This window comes from Asterias rubens, chromosome 5 (genome assembly GCF_902459465.1).
Source record: "Asterias rubens chromosome 5, eAstRub1.3, whole genome shotgun sequence".
Classification (NCBI taxonomy): Eukaryota; Metazoa; Echinodermata; class Asteroidea; order Forcipulatida; family Asteriidae; genus Asterias; species Asterias rubens.
Window position 1 is genome coordinate 5,373,511 of NC_047066.1, and position 19,534 is coordinate 5,393,044.

At 36.8% G+C, this 19,534-nt stretch overlaps 1 protein-coding gene across 3 annotated transcripts in view; it reads right to left on the bottom strand.

Annotated features, from left to right (window-relative positions):
* Positions 1 to 12,601: 12,601 nt before the first annotated feature.
* The window catches only part of LOC117290429 (double C2-like domain-containing protein beta), a 58,714-nt gene continuing 51,781 nt past the window's right edge, over positions 12,602 to 19,534 (bottom strand). For all 3 annotated transcript variants that reach the window (XM_033771839.1, XM_033771840.1, XM_033771838.1), the window contains 5 exons: positions 18,574 to 18,700; positions 16,458 to 16,612; positions 15,777 to 15,858; positions 15,101 to 15,197; positions 12,602 to 14,586 (listed from right to left, as the gene is read on the bottom strand). In XM_033771839.1, coding sequence (XP_033627730.1) covers positions 14,459 to 14,586; positions 15,101 to 15,197; positions 15,777 to 15,858; positions 16,458 to 16,612; positions 18,574 to 18,700 — 589 coding nt within the window. In that variant the 3' untranslated portion in view covers positions 12,602 to 14,458. The remainder of the gene's footprint in view (positions 14,587 to 15,100; positions 15,198 to 15,776; positions 15,859 to 16,457; positions 16,613 to 18,573; positions 18,701 to 19,534) is intronic.

The following is a 19,534-nucleotide window of genomic DNA, read 5'->3' on the forward strand; positions in this document are numbered from 1 at the left end:
CGTGAATTTTGGTGCGGAAAGACTCAGATATGGGGTAAAATATACTTTTAATCGATACACATTAATTCTTTGCTTTGATTGGGTACTTTTCTGAGGATTATCGGGCAGGAATAAATAATTAAAGATGATTTTGTGAGGGTCTATTTATCTTTAAGATAAACGACAATGAGGGATGATGGATACTATAGTTAAGGTGGATCGTTTCAAGTAGAAATACTGTATGGATCTTTTTGGTGCGAGTGATGATAAATAGTTAGAGAATTAGGCTGATGTGTGTCTTCGATTCGAAGGAAAATTAGTGGTGCGTGTTTGTGAGTGGTTGATGGATTAATGAGTTTGGACTTTTTGGAATAATATTTTGCGGGTGACATCGTTGGATGGTTAGGGTGATTAAAACCTCGGCTTCTAGTGATGCCTCACTGTTAATGTTTTCTGCCTTGTGAAATGAGCTTATCTTGTTGTTAATATTCTTTAAAAACTATTGTTTTGGCTTTGTATTGTTTGACTTTCATGAAGTATGGAAATGTGAGTTAGGATTGAATTGAAAATGGGACTGGTATGAAAGATGGATGAAAGAGAGCAAAGAGTTAGCAGATGGGTTTGATGAAAGTACGATTCGGCAGAGAGGGAGTGGGTCGAGGTGGGTTGAAGGGGTGTTAGCTGATGGTCAAGGGAGACGAATGGATATATGAATGAATTGGTTATAGGGATGGTTGATCGGCATGGAATGGTAACCAGGTGATTGGATGGGGGTTGGTGGCTGACACTGATATGATAGTGGTTTGGTCGCTATATATAGGAGAAGTTTTGTTGAAGGAATTTTTGGGGTTGGAAGGGGGGGTATGGTTTGGAATTGGTGAATAGAAATAAATTATGGCGGTTGGGCATGAATAGCTGAAGGGAGTGGGAGGGATGGTTGTTTAAGTGTTAGAATAATAAAAAAAAATAAAGCAATAAAGAGTTATGATTATTGGTATTACTATTTTGTGTATTGATGTGATTTCCATTACCATTGCCAACAATCTACATGCCAACTGACTTTTATGTCAGACAATACATGACTAATTTTGATACTTTCTTTAACAGTAAACTCAGTTACTTCTTGGTTGCGGTGACGGCTGCAGTCACCGTGGGGGCTTTTTGGTTCAATCGACGGCAAGAGGATGAAAACAGTACTCATGAAAAGGAGATCATGTAAGCAATAATTTATTTATCTATTATGCTCAAAACCTCCAAAAATTGATCAAAAGATAAAAATTACATCAAATATACAGTATAAGGTATATTAATACGTAAATAAAGAAACAGGATAAGTTAAATCAAAAACAAATATCACGGAAAAATAAAAATAATAAATTGCGTTGTTTTCTGGTGACCATCTTTCATAAAAAATGTACAGCCATTATGTTACTTGAAGTGGTATTCATTCTTGCATTATAGTTTTAAGATACTGTCAATTTACGAAAATAGAACATTTGGAAACGCGAATTATCAGGCTACTCCAAGTTAAGAAAAATTATGATATGATTATTGTTTTTCGTTAATATGACTCCATTTATTGTAGAATCTTGACTTTAAGAAAAGTTATTTTGCATTATCAATCTGATTCTTATTTTGTTTAATTGATTTTATTTCCACTTGAAATTTGTCCCTTTTAGTAAAAAGGAAAGTGACGTCGATAGTGGGTGAGTCTATCTTCCTATTTTACTATTTTTATTATCAAAATATGCGAAGAAAGAAATTTGCTTATCTGAGAACACGGGTAACAATCATTTGGAGCACTTGTAGATTGAAATATTTTTTATTCTGTGTATTTTTTTCCACAATTAGTTCGAGTAGGAGAAGTTTGTTTCTGTGTGAGAGATGTCCAGAGGACAATAACAATTAAAACATTGCAATCATATTGAAGTTCTCTCATTATTTTCTCGAGGATAGTAAGTTACAGCTAGAAGAGTGTCTTCTTTGCTAATTGAAAGTGCTCCTTTTTTCATGCAGTGCAGTCGGTTTCTTTCAGTGACCAGTTTCATATAGAGATGCGTAGTTAGAAAAAAAAGAAAGAAAAAAAAAATCCCACTCAGCAGAAATAAATGAGCACGATACCAGTCACAGATTGTACATGTGACATGGTAATTTTGACTGGTAACCTTATTCTGGTATAGAGCATAATTTTGTTGTGCTCAGCTGGTTTTTGTGCCTGAGCTCTATGGAATTGGACCCTGAAGAAGTTGCCCATAGCGATATTGCCTTCATGGTCTGTTCTGCGTTTCTGGAAATCATTGTGAATAATTGATTTATTGTCTCAATACTTATCCCTAAAGTTTGCCTGGCCATGTGGCAGACATCCTCCACGGTGGTGCGTTCTCAAAGGTGATCAAACCGAAGACGATCAAGAAGAACGCAATTAAGATGGCTCGGAAGGAGTTGAAGGTTCGTCCAAGTTACCCTCAAGTCTTTGCTTTCATGATTCATTTATCTCCTTGCAATAACAAATTCGCTTTGTGAATTTCCCTTCCTTCTCCTAGCGAAAGATGAAACATGCAAAGAGAAAACTTACAATAAGGCCCTTTTCGAAACTACCCCTTCGGCATTAGATTCGGCTTCAGGCTCCGACAAAGCACATACGCCAAGCACGCGCAATATTGTCAAGACAATCTGGAGTCGAAGCCGTGGTTTCGAAAAGGGCCTAAAGCAACATAAATCTTCAGTTTAGCAAAAAGTCCAGTCAATATACACCCGACGGCCAAACTACTTAATGTTCAATGCACAACTAAATCTATCAGGTCAAAATTTGACTTATCAAAGTTTTTTTGTGTAACATACCCCAAGTTAAACCTTCAAGTCCTTCAAACTAGTCAAATATCAGAAAATATCAGAAACTTTTTGTGAAGGGTTACAACGAGGAAGTTGGTAAAGGGTTACGACTCTGTGATTAATACAGTCAAAAAACAAACATCTAAAATGAATGATGTTTTTTTTAGTCCATTGTACAAACTTTAGAACTAAGTCTAAACCTGTTTTTCACATCTATTGACACTTTAAGAAGCCTTGCCCCTTCTTCATCTTGATTCCTTTAGCGTTGACACCCGCAGGGAACATGACCACTGCTTTATGTCCCTCTTTTTGCAGGACAATCCCATGGAGGCTATGGGCGATGCCCGGGAACTTCTCCGGTCGATCCGGGCACCTCATCCCGTAGTATACTTCAACATGGTCGATGATGTAAGCAAAAACATGACGGCTTTTATTCAAATATAAAATACAAACCAAAATCTCAACAATTCACTGAGGGCGGTGACACATGGGTTTGAACTTTATTGATTTCAAAGTCATTATTGAAATCAAACTGGTATTCAATGGTTCACTCTCATTTTTAATTTTTAATATTTATGTCTCCTCGTATGATTTTAAAAAAAATGTTTCACAAAAGCCTTGTTACTTACGAAACAATGGCAGTGTACATGTTGACTGAGAAGCTATTCCCGTGAGAAAAGTGCACATTTGCTGCCAAAAATATTCCACACATAGTGTTATGGGCCTACATCTCTGTGACGAAAAGATATGAAAGAACAGCGGTCATGGATTATGTTAAATTCTCCAAATAATGACAATTAACAAATCATTCTGAAATGATGTATTTTGTTTTCAGGGTGCCGAGGAGCCTCCTGAACCTGAACTCCTGGGAAAGGTCCCAGGAGGAGGACCGGGCTTCGTTGTCCTCAACTCAGATCAGGTAAATATAAAATACAACAGTGAACAAAATCAGTTCGAGTTGGAGTCGCAATACTACTAGCAGTTTACTGAATAATAACTAGAGTGGCTTTTAGCCTTGTTTGGGCGAATTTTCATTCAAAAAAATGAAAAGAAAAAATCTAAAGCTTTTGTATTCCAAACAAAACATTATCCCTTCCCTCTTTTTACATCTTCTCTGAATTCCGCCTTTCAATGTCCTTGATCGGAGACCTCTTCGCGAAAACGTAGTCAAAATAATTATATCTTTTCCCAATCATGTAAGTTCCGCTTCCCATAACCATTTCAATCTTTACCCTCGTGTCTATCTTCACTCAATACTCAATTTGACTACACCACCATTCTTTGCTTTCCCATTTTGAATTTCCCGCTATCGTTTCCGTTTTCTTTACCATTCTAGTTCCTTGACAATATACCCAAGGAACTGCAAGAGCAGATGCTCGCCGAGCAGATGGCGCTATTTCATCAGGGCGTCCCTCTCAACTAGACAATTATTATATCACCACTTACAAGAATTAGCTTTTCTCTAAAACGGTCCTCGATAAACATACTGCTGCTTTTAGGAATGACAGTCGTTTATGCTGATGATGCTTTTTCCTTCCTGTCAGTGCAAATTGGTGCTGGCTCTAAGGCTGGTTCTTTGTTTTAGACCAATTGTTATTTCATGCAGTGTAATGATCAAAAACATCAAATTTTTTCCGACATTATTTTTACGACATTTCTTTTTAAGATAATAGGCTTAATTATTATAGGAAATCGGTGCACAAAAAGTGCAACTAGGCAAACTGATTCAATTTAATTTAATCTAGGAAATTTCAAGACCAATTTTTTTTTCCGGCCGGTCGTTTTGTTTGAAATTTATTTAGGTATAGGTTTATATGAATTAGATATTTCTTGTACTTGACGTTTAAAAATCATAAATCGGTTGGCTTATCAAATTGTTTTGGTTGAGATCTGGGTTAAGAAGGAAAAGGCAGAAAACTTGATTGTCTTCATTTGGTTAAAGCTCGATTGTAAGAAAAATGTCAAATTATTGGGTTTAATTCTCAAAGTTCCTCCGGATTTATTTCTCTAGGGGTGCGGTGTTTTATTTTTGTCTCGCTTTGGTTCCTGGAATTCATAGCGAGGCAAACCATTAGCCGTACTTCGAGCACAGACTTCGTCTTTGAGAATTCTTCCTGATAACTTGCATTTTTGTACTGACTTTCTGTAGCTGAACATCTGGATGCCATTGCATAGCAACAACATCAATAATCTGTCTGTTCTTCTGTTATACTATCCGCATTCAACTCTAGAGCTTGAGTGTTATTTTTTCAATTCAAACAGGGAAATTTAAGCCAATCGACTTCTGTTTTGAGGCTGATATTTGAAATGAAATTATTGCGCATAATTTTCATTTCATCACTTGAACTTGACAAGAGTAGGCATACTTTTTTCAAGATCTCGCAACTACAAAACTTTTTTTTTTCGTTCTCAAGGTAAAAGCATACTAATATTTTCAGGGTTCTTAAAAAGTTTTTTTTTTCAAAGTTTTTTCTTTCAAACAATTTTTTTTTTTCAAACCATTTTTTTCTTGAAACCATTTGTTTTCAAAGTATTTTTTTCACAATTTTTTTTTCTTAAAAACATTCTCTTTTCAAATCAATTTGTTCTTAAAAGAAAAACAAAATTCAAAACAATTTGTTCTTTTCGAATCTAAGAACCTCTTCTATTACACTGCTTCCCCGACCATCGGCAATGACTTGGACTTGAGCCGGTCAGCCCTGGAGCCAGCCCATGTTGAATCTCACAGTAACTTCATTTTGAAATTCAAGAGTAGATTCCAGTATCTACTCTTCCCACAGATCCCACAAACGGACTCCTCCATTTTCTCTCCAAGAAATTCAAAATACCAAGAGACGTTTTTGAGTTCTGTCTTTCGGATGTGGAACTTTTTGTCTTCTATCTTTAAGTAGAGTCAGCATAAATCACTGTCATGCAAGTCCCATTCATCTGTACACACATTGTACTCATTATTTACCACACATAGGGGTGTGATGGAGTCTTCAATGTCTCATTAATTATTAATTTTTTAGTTGTCATTTGCGAGTGATATTTTATATTATAACCAGTAATTTTTGCTCTGTCGTGCCATAACTCAAAACAGACAGAAATAAACTACTGGTGGCTTTCTTTCAACCAGTAAAGATTGCCATTCACAGCGATTATACATTTTGGATTGAAGGAATTTGAAGTCACCAAACGCACACAATTCTATTGTTTTAGTCCGAACACCAGCTTGAGTTTACCCAAAGCCATGGTGTGTAAACCAATACTAAAGCTAATTGGAGTAGAAAGGGAGGAGGGTGTCCCCCAAGTTACCATCGGGTCATTTCTCAAGAAGCTTATAAGAAAAATCAGTTGAGAGATTCGAAAAAGGGGTTTCGTAAAGGTCAATGAACTCGTGAGATCAGCACGTGAACTTTGACATCAGTTGACCTTATGACTTCCCCCTCCCCTACTCATATGCGGTTATATCTGGTCTTGGTATATGAACAAGATCTTAGTTTATAGGTAAAACTTAATGGAATTTGTGGATTGCTTTGGTTTTCTTTAAGAGATTGATTTGAACCATCTTGTTTCTTTGCATCTTAAAGGTGTTTTGTATAATCGTAACCGTCATGATTTTTATTCACAATTCAAAATCATGGAACCAGTTTTGCATAATTAGGCTCATCTGTCAATCACACGCTTCAAACTGCAAGTGATTGTTCTGGCGTATATAAGACCAGTTGGGAATCATAGAATCTAGACAAATATTTCAGACATAACGGGATTGAACTATTTAACTATTCGGTGATGAGAAATTCCACCAGTTTTTTTATTTTTTACAGAAGGACCTTTCACGGGGGAAAAATCCCCGTTGGATATTTTTGACTCAGCTTGGATGGGATTCTACACTTTTGTAGCCCCATACCAAGAACCAGTGTTCTCTCACTGTCCATTCACATGAACCCTGGTTGTTATCTAAGTTCGGAAACACTTATTACTGCAGCAATTAAAGTATGTTTAATAATAGGAATAAATCAATATCTAAAAACCAACATTGTGTCTCATTTGTGAATTATTCTTGTGTGTGTGGTTCGTTTACACTACATTCTCAGTAACTAAATTTAGACCAAAGAGCAGGATAAGTATTATTTGAAGCTTTGCATGGTGTGGAGAAATATGAAGAAACTATACATAAAATAGTGAACTTGCGGGTACAACCATGTGTAAATCTCTTTGGGCGAGTGTTGGCTCTGAGAAGAGCCGGTTTGGTCTCGACGTTTCGAACAGAAAACTCTACCCATGAAGAAGAGCAGAGTATACTGTCTGAAACGTCGAGACCAAACCGGCTCTATTCAGAGCTACCACTCCTTCAAAAGAGATTTTTGCTCATGGTTGTGACCGCAAGTTTACTATTTATATGTATATTTATAGTCACTCTTATTTTCTCACACCATGCAAAGCTTTTATACACCACTCACGCAATATGTTTGATCATATCCCCGTACTTGGAAATATTATGATATTTCTTTTTTTACAAAACCGTTTTGTCGTCTGAGTCACAATACGCCTCTCTTAATATTTATGCATGACGTCATCATTCTTACCCAAAATGAGGCTATGGCCGCACGTCCCCCATCACTTGAAGTGGATGCGCCCATCGCCTCGTTTTCGGTTAGCATTGTGACGTACCTCATGCATAAATATTAAGAAAGGAGTATATTATATTGATTTGTCAGATCATGTTCAAAGACGTATGAGAGAGAAAGGCTGTTTCCAGCTTTGTGTGTATTTCCCCCTTATGTGAGTTTACCGAGTTCCCTTGACGGGAAGATCATCTATCACAAATAAATAACCAACAAAGACAGTAAGTTGCATCGGCATTTGATTGATTTATTATTCGATACTGCACTATTCGATACTGCACTATTTCGTGAACGCAATGCCATTACTCTTGATAAACATATTATTACCCTACACAATACACTATTAGAAATGAATGCACCAGTAATAATTATGCCTAGTTATAATCATACAACATTATTACTAAACATGATTGTAACAAAAAAGGGTGGAATGTTTTCTCTAATTCATGCAAATTTTGTCACATTTCATTTTTACACAGAACAACTTGCCACATTATTAAGATACATGAATTAATTTCTTCACATCGTTTTGAAGCCTTGAAGTTGGGTTTTTCTTCTGCGACAAGGGTATGATTTCTAAACCTCAGAATAGTTTTTTAAAAGGACAATAGTTACTTTAGTTGGCACATGATCTGGTCTACTCTATGATTAACGATCACTACATTTCTATTGTGGTTATAAAAAAAAACCACTAGGAACATTTTTTTGTACAATGTTTTATTTGTCTACACTGAACACTGGAAAGGCCACTTTTTTCTTCTTTCAATAATATACAGCAAAATTTACTGTTTTGTTACAAAGACATAACAGAACCACATAACACTTACTATCATCAACAACATGTTTTTTTTGTTGGTACAGTTTCTCGGGAAAATAATTCGTAATTTCTGAAAAAAAATCTGTTCAGAAAACAAATGTCAAGTCTTCCTCATCATTATCCAAAATCTAAACCGCAAATGGCTTTGTGCTACGATAAATTTCTCGATCAAGTTTTTAGTATCTTTTTACAAGAAGTACTAAATAATGCATAAATTGCCCACAGCACAACATCAAGCTACCATTGACCGCATGAAATCCTAAAATGGCATCCATCACTATATAAATACAAGCTATATTATGTAATAATTGTTATAGTCTATTAATATAGAATATTCAATATATCTTAATACAAAAATACATTTGAATGAGCCATTAATGAGAATATTAACCATTGATTTACGCTGTAGTTATTATAATAACAATATTACCAAGACAGCTTAAACAGACCCGGGTTGACCCGGGTTCCGGTTTCTAGACCCAAGTGTGGGTCACACTGACCCCTAAAAGAGTTACAAATTGTATTTTCGTTTAAACTTGGACAGTTTAACCCATTTCCTGGGCCATTATGATATAGATTCAGTGTCATACAGTTTGGTAACCTGTATGTGCTAAGCCAATTGTTAATCTGGCGACATCTACCCTTTGCAGTACTGTTAAATTACTAAGTACGCCCTCTGCAATTAAAGGGAAGGTACACGTTTGGTAATTACTCAAAACAATTATTAACTTAAAAATGACTTAGTAACGAGCATTGGAGAGCTGTTGATAGTTAAAAACATTGTGGGAAACGACCCTCTCTGAAGTAACGTAGTTTTTGAGAAAGAGGTAATTTCTCACTAAAATAATGAAAGACTTCTAGCTAGAAGTCTTTTATTCCTATCTGAAAGCACACAAATTCGTCCAACAAGCGTGTTTTTTTCTTTCATCATTTTTCTTGCAACTTCGATGACCGATTGAGCCCAAACTTTCACAGGCCTGTTATTTTATGCTTATGATGGGATACACCTAGTGAGAACACTGGTATTTGACAATTACCAAACGTGTACAGTGCCTTTAAGACAACACCCACCGGTGAGTACTTTTTCAATTACACATGGTTCATTCTTACATTTTTAAACAAAAAAACACCACTCTAGATAAAGTTTGGGGAAACTATACACTTCTCATTACATCAAATATTAGTTTCATCTTCTTGGGCGGATTTCACAAAGAGTTAAGACTAGTCTTGTCTCGAGTCAGGACGAGTTACTCGTCCTTACTCATGAGTGCCTTTGTGAAATCGACCCCTGATAAGTCAAGGGTACTTGACAAATACTTGACTAAAATGAGACAGTTTAACGTGTGACAATACATGTAAGTCCATGAAACAATAGGTCTCAATCCGCCTGTAGTAGTATATATTCACTTGAAACTTTTTTAATAGACTAAACACCAGGGTTTTATCCCTTTTTATATGTTTCTCTTTTTACAGTTATGGCACATTATAAAACTTTAAGTCTCTGTTCAGTACACTTTTAGCGAACAGTTTATGTTTTATTTTGAGCAAGGACTGGATACAGTGGTTTATTGTTACTCTAGGGGTATTCTTGAGTCTAAGATGGCGCTTCACTGGTTACCAAACTCTGCATTGACAAGTATGGTACAGGTACCTCGCAACGTGGCCAAGAAGATATAACCATAATATACAAAATAAAAGGAATATTTTAAAAAAAAATTGTCTTTAAACCACCAATTAATACAAGTGGATGGATTACAACCATACACGTTATCAGAAGAAATGGCAACATGATTTTTTAATATAAGATGCGTATACTTTATACTTTAGTACTGTATCGCTATCAATCCATGGCATAAGTAAAGTAACCCCATGGACAAACTTTAAAATCTCATCCACAAAAGAAACCCCAATTGGCCTTTCTGTCAATACGAGGGACCATCACATCCGCAAGAATGAACAGTCTCAAGGGGCAGTCAACAGGGTGGCACTGGGGACTACCTAGTGGGTCTCAGAGACAATTTTAAAACCTTACAAACACACAATAAACTACAAATCTGCTTAGGTTTTTACCCGATTTAGTTCCGAACCCTTGGTTTCGTCCGTGACGCATCTCTCCTTAGAACTAAGATAGAGACTCTGTCATGGGGAAGGGGAAATACCTTAAAGACAGTACAAGTGAAAAAATCACTGAATTTTTCAATAATCCGATACAAATAAAGAGTACTATAAAGAAATTTAGGTAAATGATCCGCTAGATAAATATATTTTATATATCTGTATTTATATATGCTGTGTCTGTTTATCAATCAACTTTGTATATAATATTTCACAAATAATTTACCATTGGGGCTCTAACCATTGACAATTAACCTGGAGAATGAGCGGATCTGTTTTGAATAAATTCAGGAGCCAAAGCCAGTGTGGCCACACAGAAGGCTAGAGAGGAAAATGGCATGGTCCCTTTCATGAAAAAAACACAAAATTCCTACAGTTGTATACAGGGAACCTCTCTGATAAAGCTGCAGCCTGCGGCAGAATTCAAGAAACTGTTTCAGCTCAAAAACATCGCTTAAAGGAACACGTTGCCTTGGATCGGACGAGTTGGTCTATAAAAAAGCGTTTGTAACCGTTTGTTATAAAATGCACATGGTTGGAAAGATAATTTAAAAGTAGAATACAATGATCCACACAAGTTTGCCTCGAAATTGCGTGGTTTTCCTTTTACTGTGCGAACTAACACGGTCGGCCATTTATGGGTGTCAAAAATTTGACTCCCATAAATGGCCGACCGTGTTAGCCGACGAGGTAAAAGGAAAACCGTGCAATCTCGAGGCATGTTTGTGTGGATCATTGTAGTCTACTTTTACAGCATCTTTCTACCCATATGCATATTATAACAAATGCTTTTCAAAGACCAACTCGACCGATCCAAGGCAACGTGTTCCTTTAACAACTTTGTTAACTAAAGCACAACCCGACAGGATCTGCTGGCCAACCACAGCCACAACCTATGTACAGTTTAGCTGGTAACCTGGGCTGCTCAGTATTTGTCACCGCTCAGGGAGTTTAATAACTGTCAAAAATTGGGCCAAAGTGACAAACAAAAATTATTAATAAAACTGCAGTAGTCACATAGTACATTTAATTGATATGTTAATTTATATGTCCACTTGTTTGACTTTTGAGTTGAAATAGTACAACGTTTATACATGTTCCTACAAAAAGAACTTTAATGCTTCTGAACAATGATTGGTTCACTCTTTTTGTTTTAACAATTTAAACAATCATAGATCAGGTTTCTTTGTATTTTGGGGGCGATAAATAAATGAGTTGCAAAGAGTTAAATTTCAACCACAGCAGAGTATTTTTTTTAGCCTTTGAGAAAGAATCTGTTTTGTCTAAAACATCAGGCGATAATCAGTTTCTGGTCTTTGTATCTTTGTACCATGGTTCATTTTGGTCAAGCAGAACTGGTTACATTTTCCAAAATAAATAGGTGATTAGTGAAATGTTGACATAGTTTTGTTTGGAACTTTAAATGATATATTAGTTATAGGAATGAAGTTAAAATATGTCTGAATGAGAAATCACTAAATTTGAATATGTAGATTTATGTGAAATTGACTCTGAATAAATTAATAAATTATCATTTCATCTCAAGTAGAATACATTTCAAGTCAGAGGTGGATTCTCTAAAAGAATTAACACTATATAACAACGATCAAATGTAAAACCTCAATGTGGCGGTTTGTTTCAATAAATAAATAAAATAAACTATCATTTAAATTATTCATAAATATGCTCTGATTGTTTGAAAACTTCTTCAATCGTCAAATGTTTAATTGAATACTTGGTAACCGATAACATGAAGATTTTTGTCTATATTTACGAATGAAAAAATATTAATAAATGAGGTATAGTATAGTATACATATATTTTTGTGTGTTAAAAATCAATTAGTGATTGACACATGATTGTATGACACATGTACCAATTTATAGAATAAATCAAAATTCAAAGGTGGATTAATTTCTTTGAAACGAAATGTGAATACATTTCTAAAACGCCAAGTGATTGTGTTAAAAAAATCAATCCTCATTCAGCGAGATTGGTTTCTTCAAGGAGATTCCTTCAACTCAAATCATCGATTTATGAATCTTTAAATTTCGCTTAATTGATTACATCGTCAAAGACATTGGCCCAATTGCATAGAGCTGCTTAGCACAAAAATTTGTTAATCATGAAAAATTTTCCTTGATAAAAACAAGATAACCAACCAAATTTCCACGTGATCTCAGACTAATCACACAACAGCTGAATACCAGCAACAAGCAATATGAAACAATGGACATTTGGTTGGTAATCCTGTTTTTATCAAGGAAGAAATTTCATGCTAAGCAAATTTTGGTGCTTAGCAGCTCTATGAAATTGGGCCATGGACATTTACAACAATAATCTCTCAGACTGTACTAAATAGCATCTTATTTACATATATTCAACATTTTGTAAATTCCACACTTTTGGGGGACCAAGACGAATTCACCAAAAAACATATTTAAATCACAGAAAGGAGAAGTTCTATTCCTTTTGTATAAAAATTCACAAGATCTTTTTTTTATGTACAGGTTAATCTAGTTGTTTGCTTTCAAAACATTGAGTAAAAAATATTAAAATTGGCGACAGTGTCAAATAAATTGCCCACTGCCTTCTACTTGAAATTGCACTTCTATTTTTAACGCTAAAACTACTCCACAAGAAAGCTACTTAAGTATTGTACGAATATTATTTAAAATCTGCAGTTATTTAGAAGTCTAGTGACTCGAGACTCTCTCATAAAAAAAAAAAAAGATAACACTTTTTAAAGTATGTACTAAATTACTTTACATGCTTTCTGTCACGTATGGTACCAGTTTATTTCATTGTGAGATACAAAGCGAGTGACTTTTACCGCAAAAAGAAACTCACTGCTGCTGAGTTTTAATTCAAAATACTTCACTGTAGGTGAGTTTCAATCCAAGCGAGTTGAACTGTAGGTGAGTTCTTTTCATAAAACAGTTTTCAGTAGGTGAGTTTTATATTTCGCTGCTTACAGTACAATATGGGCGAGTTTCAATGCAAGCGAGTTGCAAAATAGGTGAGTTCTTTTCATAAAACAATTTAGCTTATTTGAGTTTTACATATTTCACTGTTGGTGGGTTTCACTGCAAGAGAGTTTACAGTACATTACAGGTGAGTTTCAATTAAACCGAGTTGCACTATAGGTGAATTCTTTTCATAAACAGTTTAGAGTAGGGGAGTTTTATATTTCACTGCAAGTGAGCTTGCAGTACAATATGGGCGAGCTTCAACCAAAGCGTTTCACTGCAAGAGAGCTTGCAGTACAATATGGGCGAGCTTCAACCCAAGCGAGTTACATTGTAGGTGAGTTCTTTTCATAAAACAGTTTAGAGTAGGGGAGTTTTATATTTCACTGCAAGTGAGCTTGCAGTGAAATATTGGGGAGCTTCAACCCAAGCGTTTCACTGCAAGAGAATTTACAGTACAATATGGGCGAGCTTCAACCCAAGCGAGTTACATTGTAGGTGAGTTCTTTTCATAAAACAGTTTAGAGTAGGGGAGTTTTATATTTCACTGCAAGTGAGCTTGCAGTGAAATATTGGGGAGCTTCAACCCAAGCGTTTCACTGCAAGAGAGTTTACAGTACAATATGGGCGAGCTTCAACCCAAGCGAGTTACATTGTAGGTGAGTTCTTTTCATAAAACAGTTTAGAGTAGGGGAGTTTTATATTTCACTGCAAGTGAGCTTGCAGTGAAATATTGGGGAGCTTCAACCCAAGCGTTTCACTGCAAGAGAGTTTACAGTACAATATGGGCGAGCTTCAACCCAAGCGAGTTACATTGTAGGTGAGTTCTTTTCATAAAACAGTTGAGAGTAGGTGAGTTTAACCTCTGCAAGAACGTTTACAGTACATTATGGGTGAGTTGCAATGAAATGAGTTGCACTATAGGTGAGTTCTTTTCATTGTACAGTTTACTCTGGCTACCCTAAGTTATTTTTTCATAAGTCAACGACTCAGCGTTTCGGTCCGTATATGCTCTGATCGTCGCCGGAGAGAATGCAGAACTCTGTTGCTGGATGTTGCTTATGTACTGCCTCGTAAGGTATTAATTAGATATATTCTAAGCTGAACATCGATGGGGGGGGGGGGAGAATGACCGCTCAGTCATCAGTAAAGATCTCGTCAGACAGTGTATGCCAGCGCTCAAACTTCCTGTCTGTGTTCTTGAGGGTCTCAAACCAGTGGCGTAGACGCTCTCCTTTGCAGTTGATGCCCAGCTGAAGACCACCTGGAGGATGGAGGATAAAAATAAAAAGATTGGTGGCGGAAAAATTAAACAAAACAAATGAGAAGCAAACAATTAAAGGTAATTACTCCGGCCTATAGGGTAATTGAGGCATTGCATGGTGAGGTATCAAATATATATTTGGTTTGCCGTAACACCATATGTGTATCTACTTGATGGGTAGATTATGCTCTTTTGAGAACTTGTCTTGCTATAACAATATTCTACTACCGTGGACTTGATATTTCGTAATTTGGGATACTTCTCTACTACTGCAGGGTAGATTTTTATAATTCAGGAGACTTCTCAGTTCTTAAAAGAACTGTCCTGCTTTTTAACTACAACCTTGGCAGAAGGTAGGAAATCAGCCGGGATTACTACTTTCGCTATAATGGATCGAGGGGACTTCTCATTATTAACTTCACTACCGCAGAGTAAGTTCTTAATGGATCTCAACGATTCGACTAGCTTGCCGCTAGTCACCGTCAGGACACCGAGACTAATCATGATAACTTACCGATGTAGTCATTGTGTTTGCCAAGATCCTTGTCCCATACAGTGATCTCCAGAGTCTTCTTAGCTAGATCACTGTGTGCTACCTCATAGTGAAACTCCTACAGGTCAAAACATAAGACAAAACATGAGAATACTAGCCCAATGTTTCTCACAGCGGAACACCACGCATATATCGGGCGCAAGTGACTGTACACCTTTGTGCTTTTAACAATAACACGTCAGATTTTTTTTAACGGCAGGAACAACTTGGCTGACATTTATGTCCACCCAGACTTTCCACTGTGAGTAATGCTCAATATGCTTCACTTGTACAAAGTGGGACAACAGGTTCTGGAAAACTTGCCGTGTAAAATACCTTATTGTAAAATACCACCATTGTTCGTCATTAAATTTGGCTTCGTGTGGGAGGCAAGTCTGAGCGCTCCGAGATTCTAGCATACTTTGGCAGAGTTTTGGCCGAAGTTCTCCAAATCACTGTGAGTGCTTTCTGAACTACAGACCAACAACACCAAATCACTGAGCTAACTATGAGAACCTTGATGGTGATTGGTCGATGGAGCTCAATGGATCGATGCAGTTGTTTGACCACAAAATAGAAATAGTTTATGACAACATTTTGCAAGGAATCATTGGCAAAGATGAAAAGTAAAGCTTCTGGATGTATTCAGTTGACCAACCTCATTAAACTCAGGGTTCAGGGTCCTCTTCTTGGTGGATGTCTTGTGCTTTGTCTTCTTGCCAGCATCCGGCTTCAAGTATCTGCAGTGGAGGCAACAAGTAAAACAAATAGGGATAAGACAAGTCACGATCCTAGTAAGGAGGAACTGCAGTGTTAAGTTGTGATGACCACAGAGGGCCATGGCATATGTTACCCCTGTTCATGGCCTCGGTGCACCTTAAAAAGTTATCCATTGAATCCCCCAAATCAAGGGTAATTTTTGGAGTCCCTGAAGGGATGATACTGACTAGGGAATTGTGCATTCGTAAGTTAACAGTGTAGTGGATCCCTGAAGTGGACTTTAAGATTTCCTATTGTGATAAATAAGAAAACTCGCTGTTGAAAAGTTCTCTTGTCCAAAATATCAATTGCACTTCAAAGAGGTATGTAAGAGTTAGAGGGTGCACTGGACTAGTTACACAGACCGGCGTGCGTCCATTTTGTAAGTTGAAGAAAAAACACATTGAATAGAGTGTGTTTATCATACGCACACACCGACGTGTACTTCATATTTAATGCGCGTACAATGTCAATCTTACAAAATGTCGCGCGTGTCTTCTTACGGTCCCGATGCGTGTGTGCGCGCAGCGTCACCAGTGCGCCCTCTAGTTCTTATGTATAACTCTATGCTTGCACTCACACTTTAACGTATGGATCGGAGTAACCGTTGTTGTCCATAGCGGCGAGGCCAGCACATCTCACGATCCCAACCACCAGCTGCTGTTTGCTCTTGACGTACTTGAGGGTCGTTAAGATCTTGCCTCTCTCTCCGATCAACTCATCATCCTTCTCAAGCTACGAATGAGGACAAGACAAAGATGTTAAGTGAAGAAAGGATGGGAAGTTTTTTCTCTCTTTAGCATAAGGTGAAATTTAAACTTCTTTAAAAAAAAAACAAAAAAAATGTTGAAATGTGAAAGTCTCCTTTAAATTATCTAGGCCTTGATAAGGCCAAGTAAAAAAAAAACATGTTTCGCGTCCCCGCCCGCTTCCTTTTTACAGGCCGCCTCCTTTTTTTTTTTTTTTTTTTTTTTAAATAGGGTTATTTTAAATGATCTCAGCAAAAACAATCTGAATGTCTTGTCTGAATGCCTCAACTAAATTGTTTCATTTATGTTTTGTGTATTTCAGCAGTAGAAAAAACAATGAGTATTTGACATTTTAACAAAGAATGGCGGCCATCTTGAAATAAAAAATAAAAAAATAAAAAGCCCCTCTTCCTCCTTTTTTTGAAAAACCCGGACGTGAAACATGTTTTTTTTTTTTACTCGGCCTAATGTACAAACTAACAAATATCAATCGTGAATGTTTCCAATTATTTTTTTTTTTAGTATACAGCAATTATAAGGGCAATATGAATTGTAAACAATGCATGAATTATATTTGGATAATAATTCTACATGAAACTCAAACTGGACCACTCAAAACGGCGTTGGAACTTTTTTTTCCACAAATTACAAATGGAGCCAAAGCCGATGACGTGGTTTCGAAAAGGCCCTATAATTCAGAGCATGTGCCGATTCTAAGAACAATGGATAAACCCGGTAAGTCTACCGCCCTCTATCAACCACAAAAGTCTCCCCGCTGATTAGAACCGTGTACGGAAAGTTAATCGGTATTCAAGGAGCAAATTAATCGGTATTCAAGGAGCAAACCCTAACACAATTCTAGAACAATAGTATACACAAGTTGAAAACGCAGTTCATAAACAAAATGAAAAAGACACATGGGTAGATTGAACATGGAATTCAATTAAAACAATCAATTACAATAAAATGCATTAAGAGAATAAAATGTAGCAGTTAATGTTCACACACATAATTATGTTATGAAGAAAGTGCATCAAAATTCACTGTATGATCAACATGAGAAAGATAAATATTAAAAGCCAAATTTTCAAAAGGCAATGCAATTAAACATCAAAAGATTATGGTTACGCATAAAACACATGATGGCAAAAAGCAAATCTGGTAATTTAAAAGAACAAATTTCAACAGCACTATAGACTCTGTACATCACAACAAACAGAACTTGGGGCGTGAGCCTGGGCCTCCCCTTTGCTCTAGAGAATGGTTTTGTCAAATTCAGGATACGGAGTCCATGAGCCTTTATGAGATATGGCGGACACAATGCTACAACTTATTAGGTTTGGATAAATTTATCTGTATAAACCCAAACACAGCAGTGCACTCTTAAAGGCAGTGGACACTATATTGGTAATTACTCAAAAAAATTATTACAATAAAACCTTTCTTGATTATGGGTATTGGGGAGAGGTTGATAGTATAAAGCATTGTGACAAACAGCTCCCTCTGAAGTGAAGTAGTTTTCGAGAACGAAGTAATTTTCCACGAATTTCATTTCGAGACCTCAGATATAGAATTTGAGGTCTCGAAATCAAGCATCTGAAAGCACACAACTTCGTGTGACCATGGTGCGACAAGGGTGTTTTTTTCTTTCATTAATATCTCGCAACTTCGACGACCGATTGAGCTCAAATTTTCACAGATTTGTTATTTTATGCTGTGAAGACTAGTCTTTGACAATTACCAATAGTGTCCAGTGTCTTTAAATGTCCGCAATATCTCAAAAAGGCCAATGGCCTCTGTTGCCCCGGGTTGTAGCCTTGGTGCCCCTTACAAATTTGCCTATAGACTTTAAGATTTCCCAGTAAACATGGTGAAGGAACCCTTTGCAAAATGAAAATGGCCTTGCCCCTCTCAACGTTGAAATCCCAGGCCTGCAAGTTGGCTTACCGGCAGTTGTTTCTCTAGATACACACTCATGCTCTTTGTGGTGTGTGGTGTCAGCTTACGTAGGGGGAGGCGGTACTCCCCAATGAAGTCATTGTGGCCAAACTTATCCTCATCCAGGACAGACAGTCTGAAAAAGAGTTCAGAGAATGGATGATACATATTTATCTGTTTACTTGTACTTGTACCTTCATTGCTTTATGATCATATTTTGTGGATCTCATTTTTGACCTGTTAAAGATTTTGCTTTTTGTGGTTAAATGATAGTTTATATTGTTGTTAAGCGCCTGGGAGCATTTTTAATGGATTTGGCGCTATATATTTATGTGTTTTATTATTATTATTTTTATTATGGCGAGACAATTATTCGCCTCAGAGGTAGGGGTAGAGGGTCGTGGGCCGTTGGTTTACTAAACTTTGGGTATTTGGCACCAGAATGAAGTTTCAAGTGAATTTTTTTTATTTTTAAAGTATGAGAGAGCGCCTCACATCACAAGGCTGGACGGCCACTTCAAGGTGTGGGTTCACTTAACTGATTTGGGGCTTTTGACCTAAATCAACTGCCACCACAGACTCATACCAGCTACCTAATTATTAGTATATGGGGCTCAAAGAGGGTTACCCCCTTCACAGTTCGTAATGATGTAGACATGGATGGGTATCATCCACTAAGGCTGGCTTGTAGAGCAGAATGCAATACCTTCCCAGTTATGGTCAGCGCCTTGCTCAAGGGCAAACGTGTCATGAGCGGTATTCGAACCCACAATCTGCAACTGACAATACCAGAGCTTGGTGTTTACCAAGTTCCTTTATATTCGTATTCCTATTTCTTTACATATCACCATGTAATGGTCTACAAAGTGCTGTGGTGCAAATAATCAAACCAATAGATCAAATAATCAAATAATTAAACCAGGCGAACCCCTTTCCATTCCGATAGGTGCACTGAGTTATTTTACGTGCA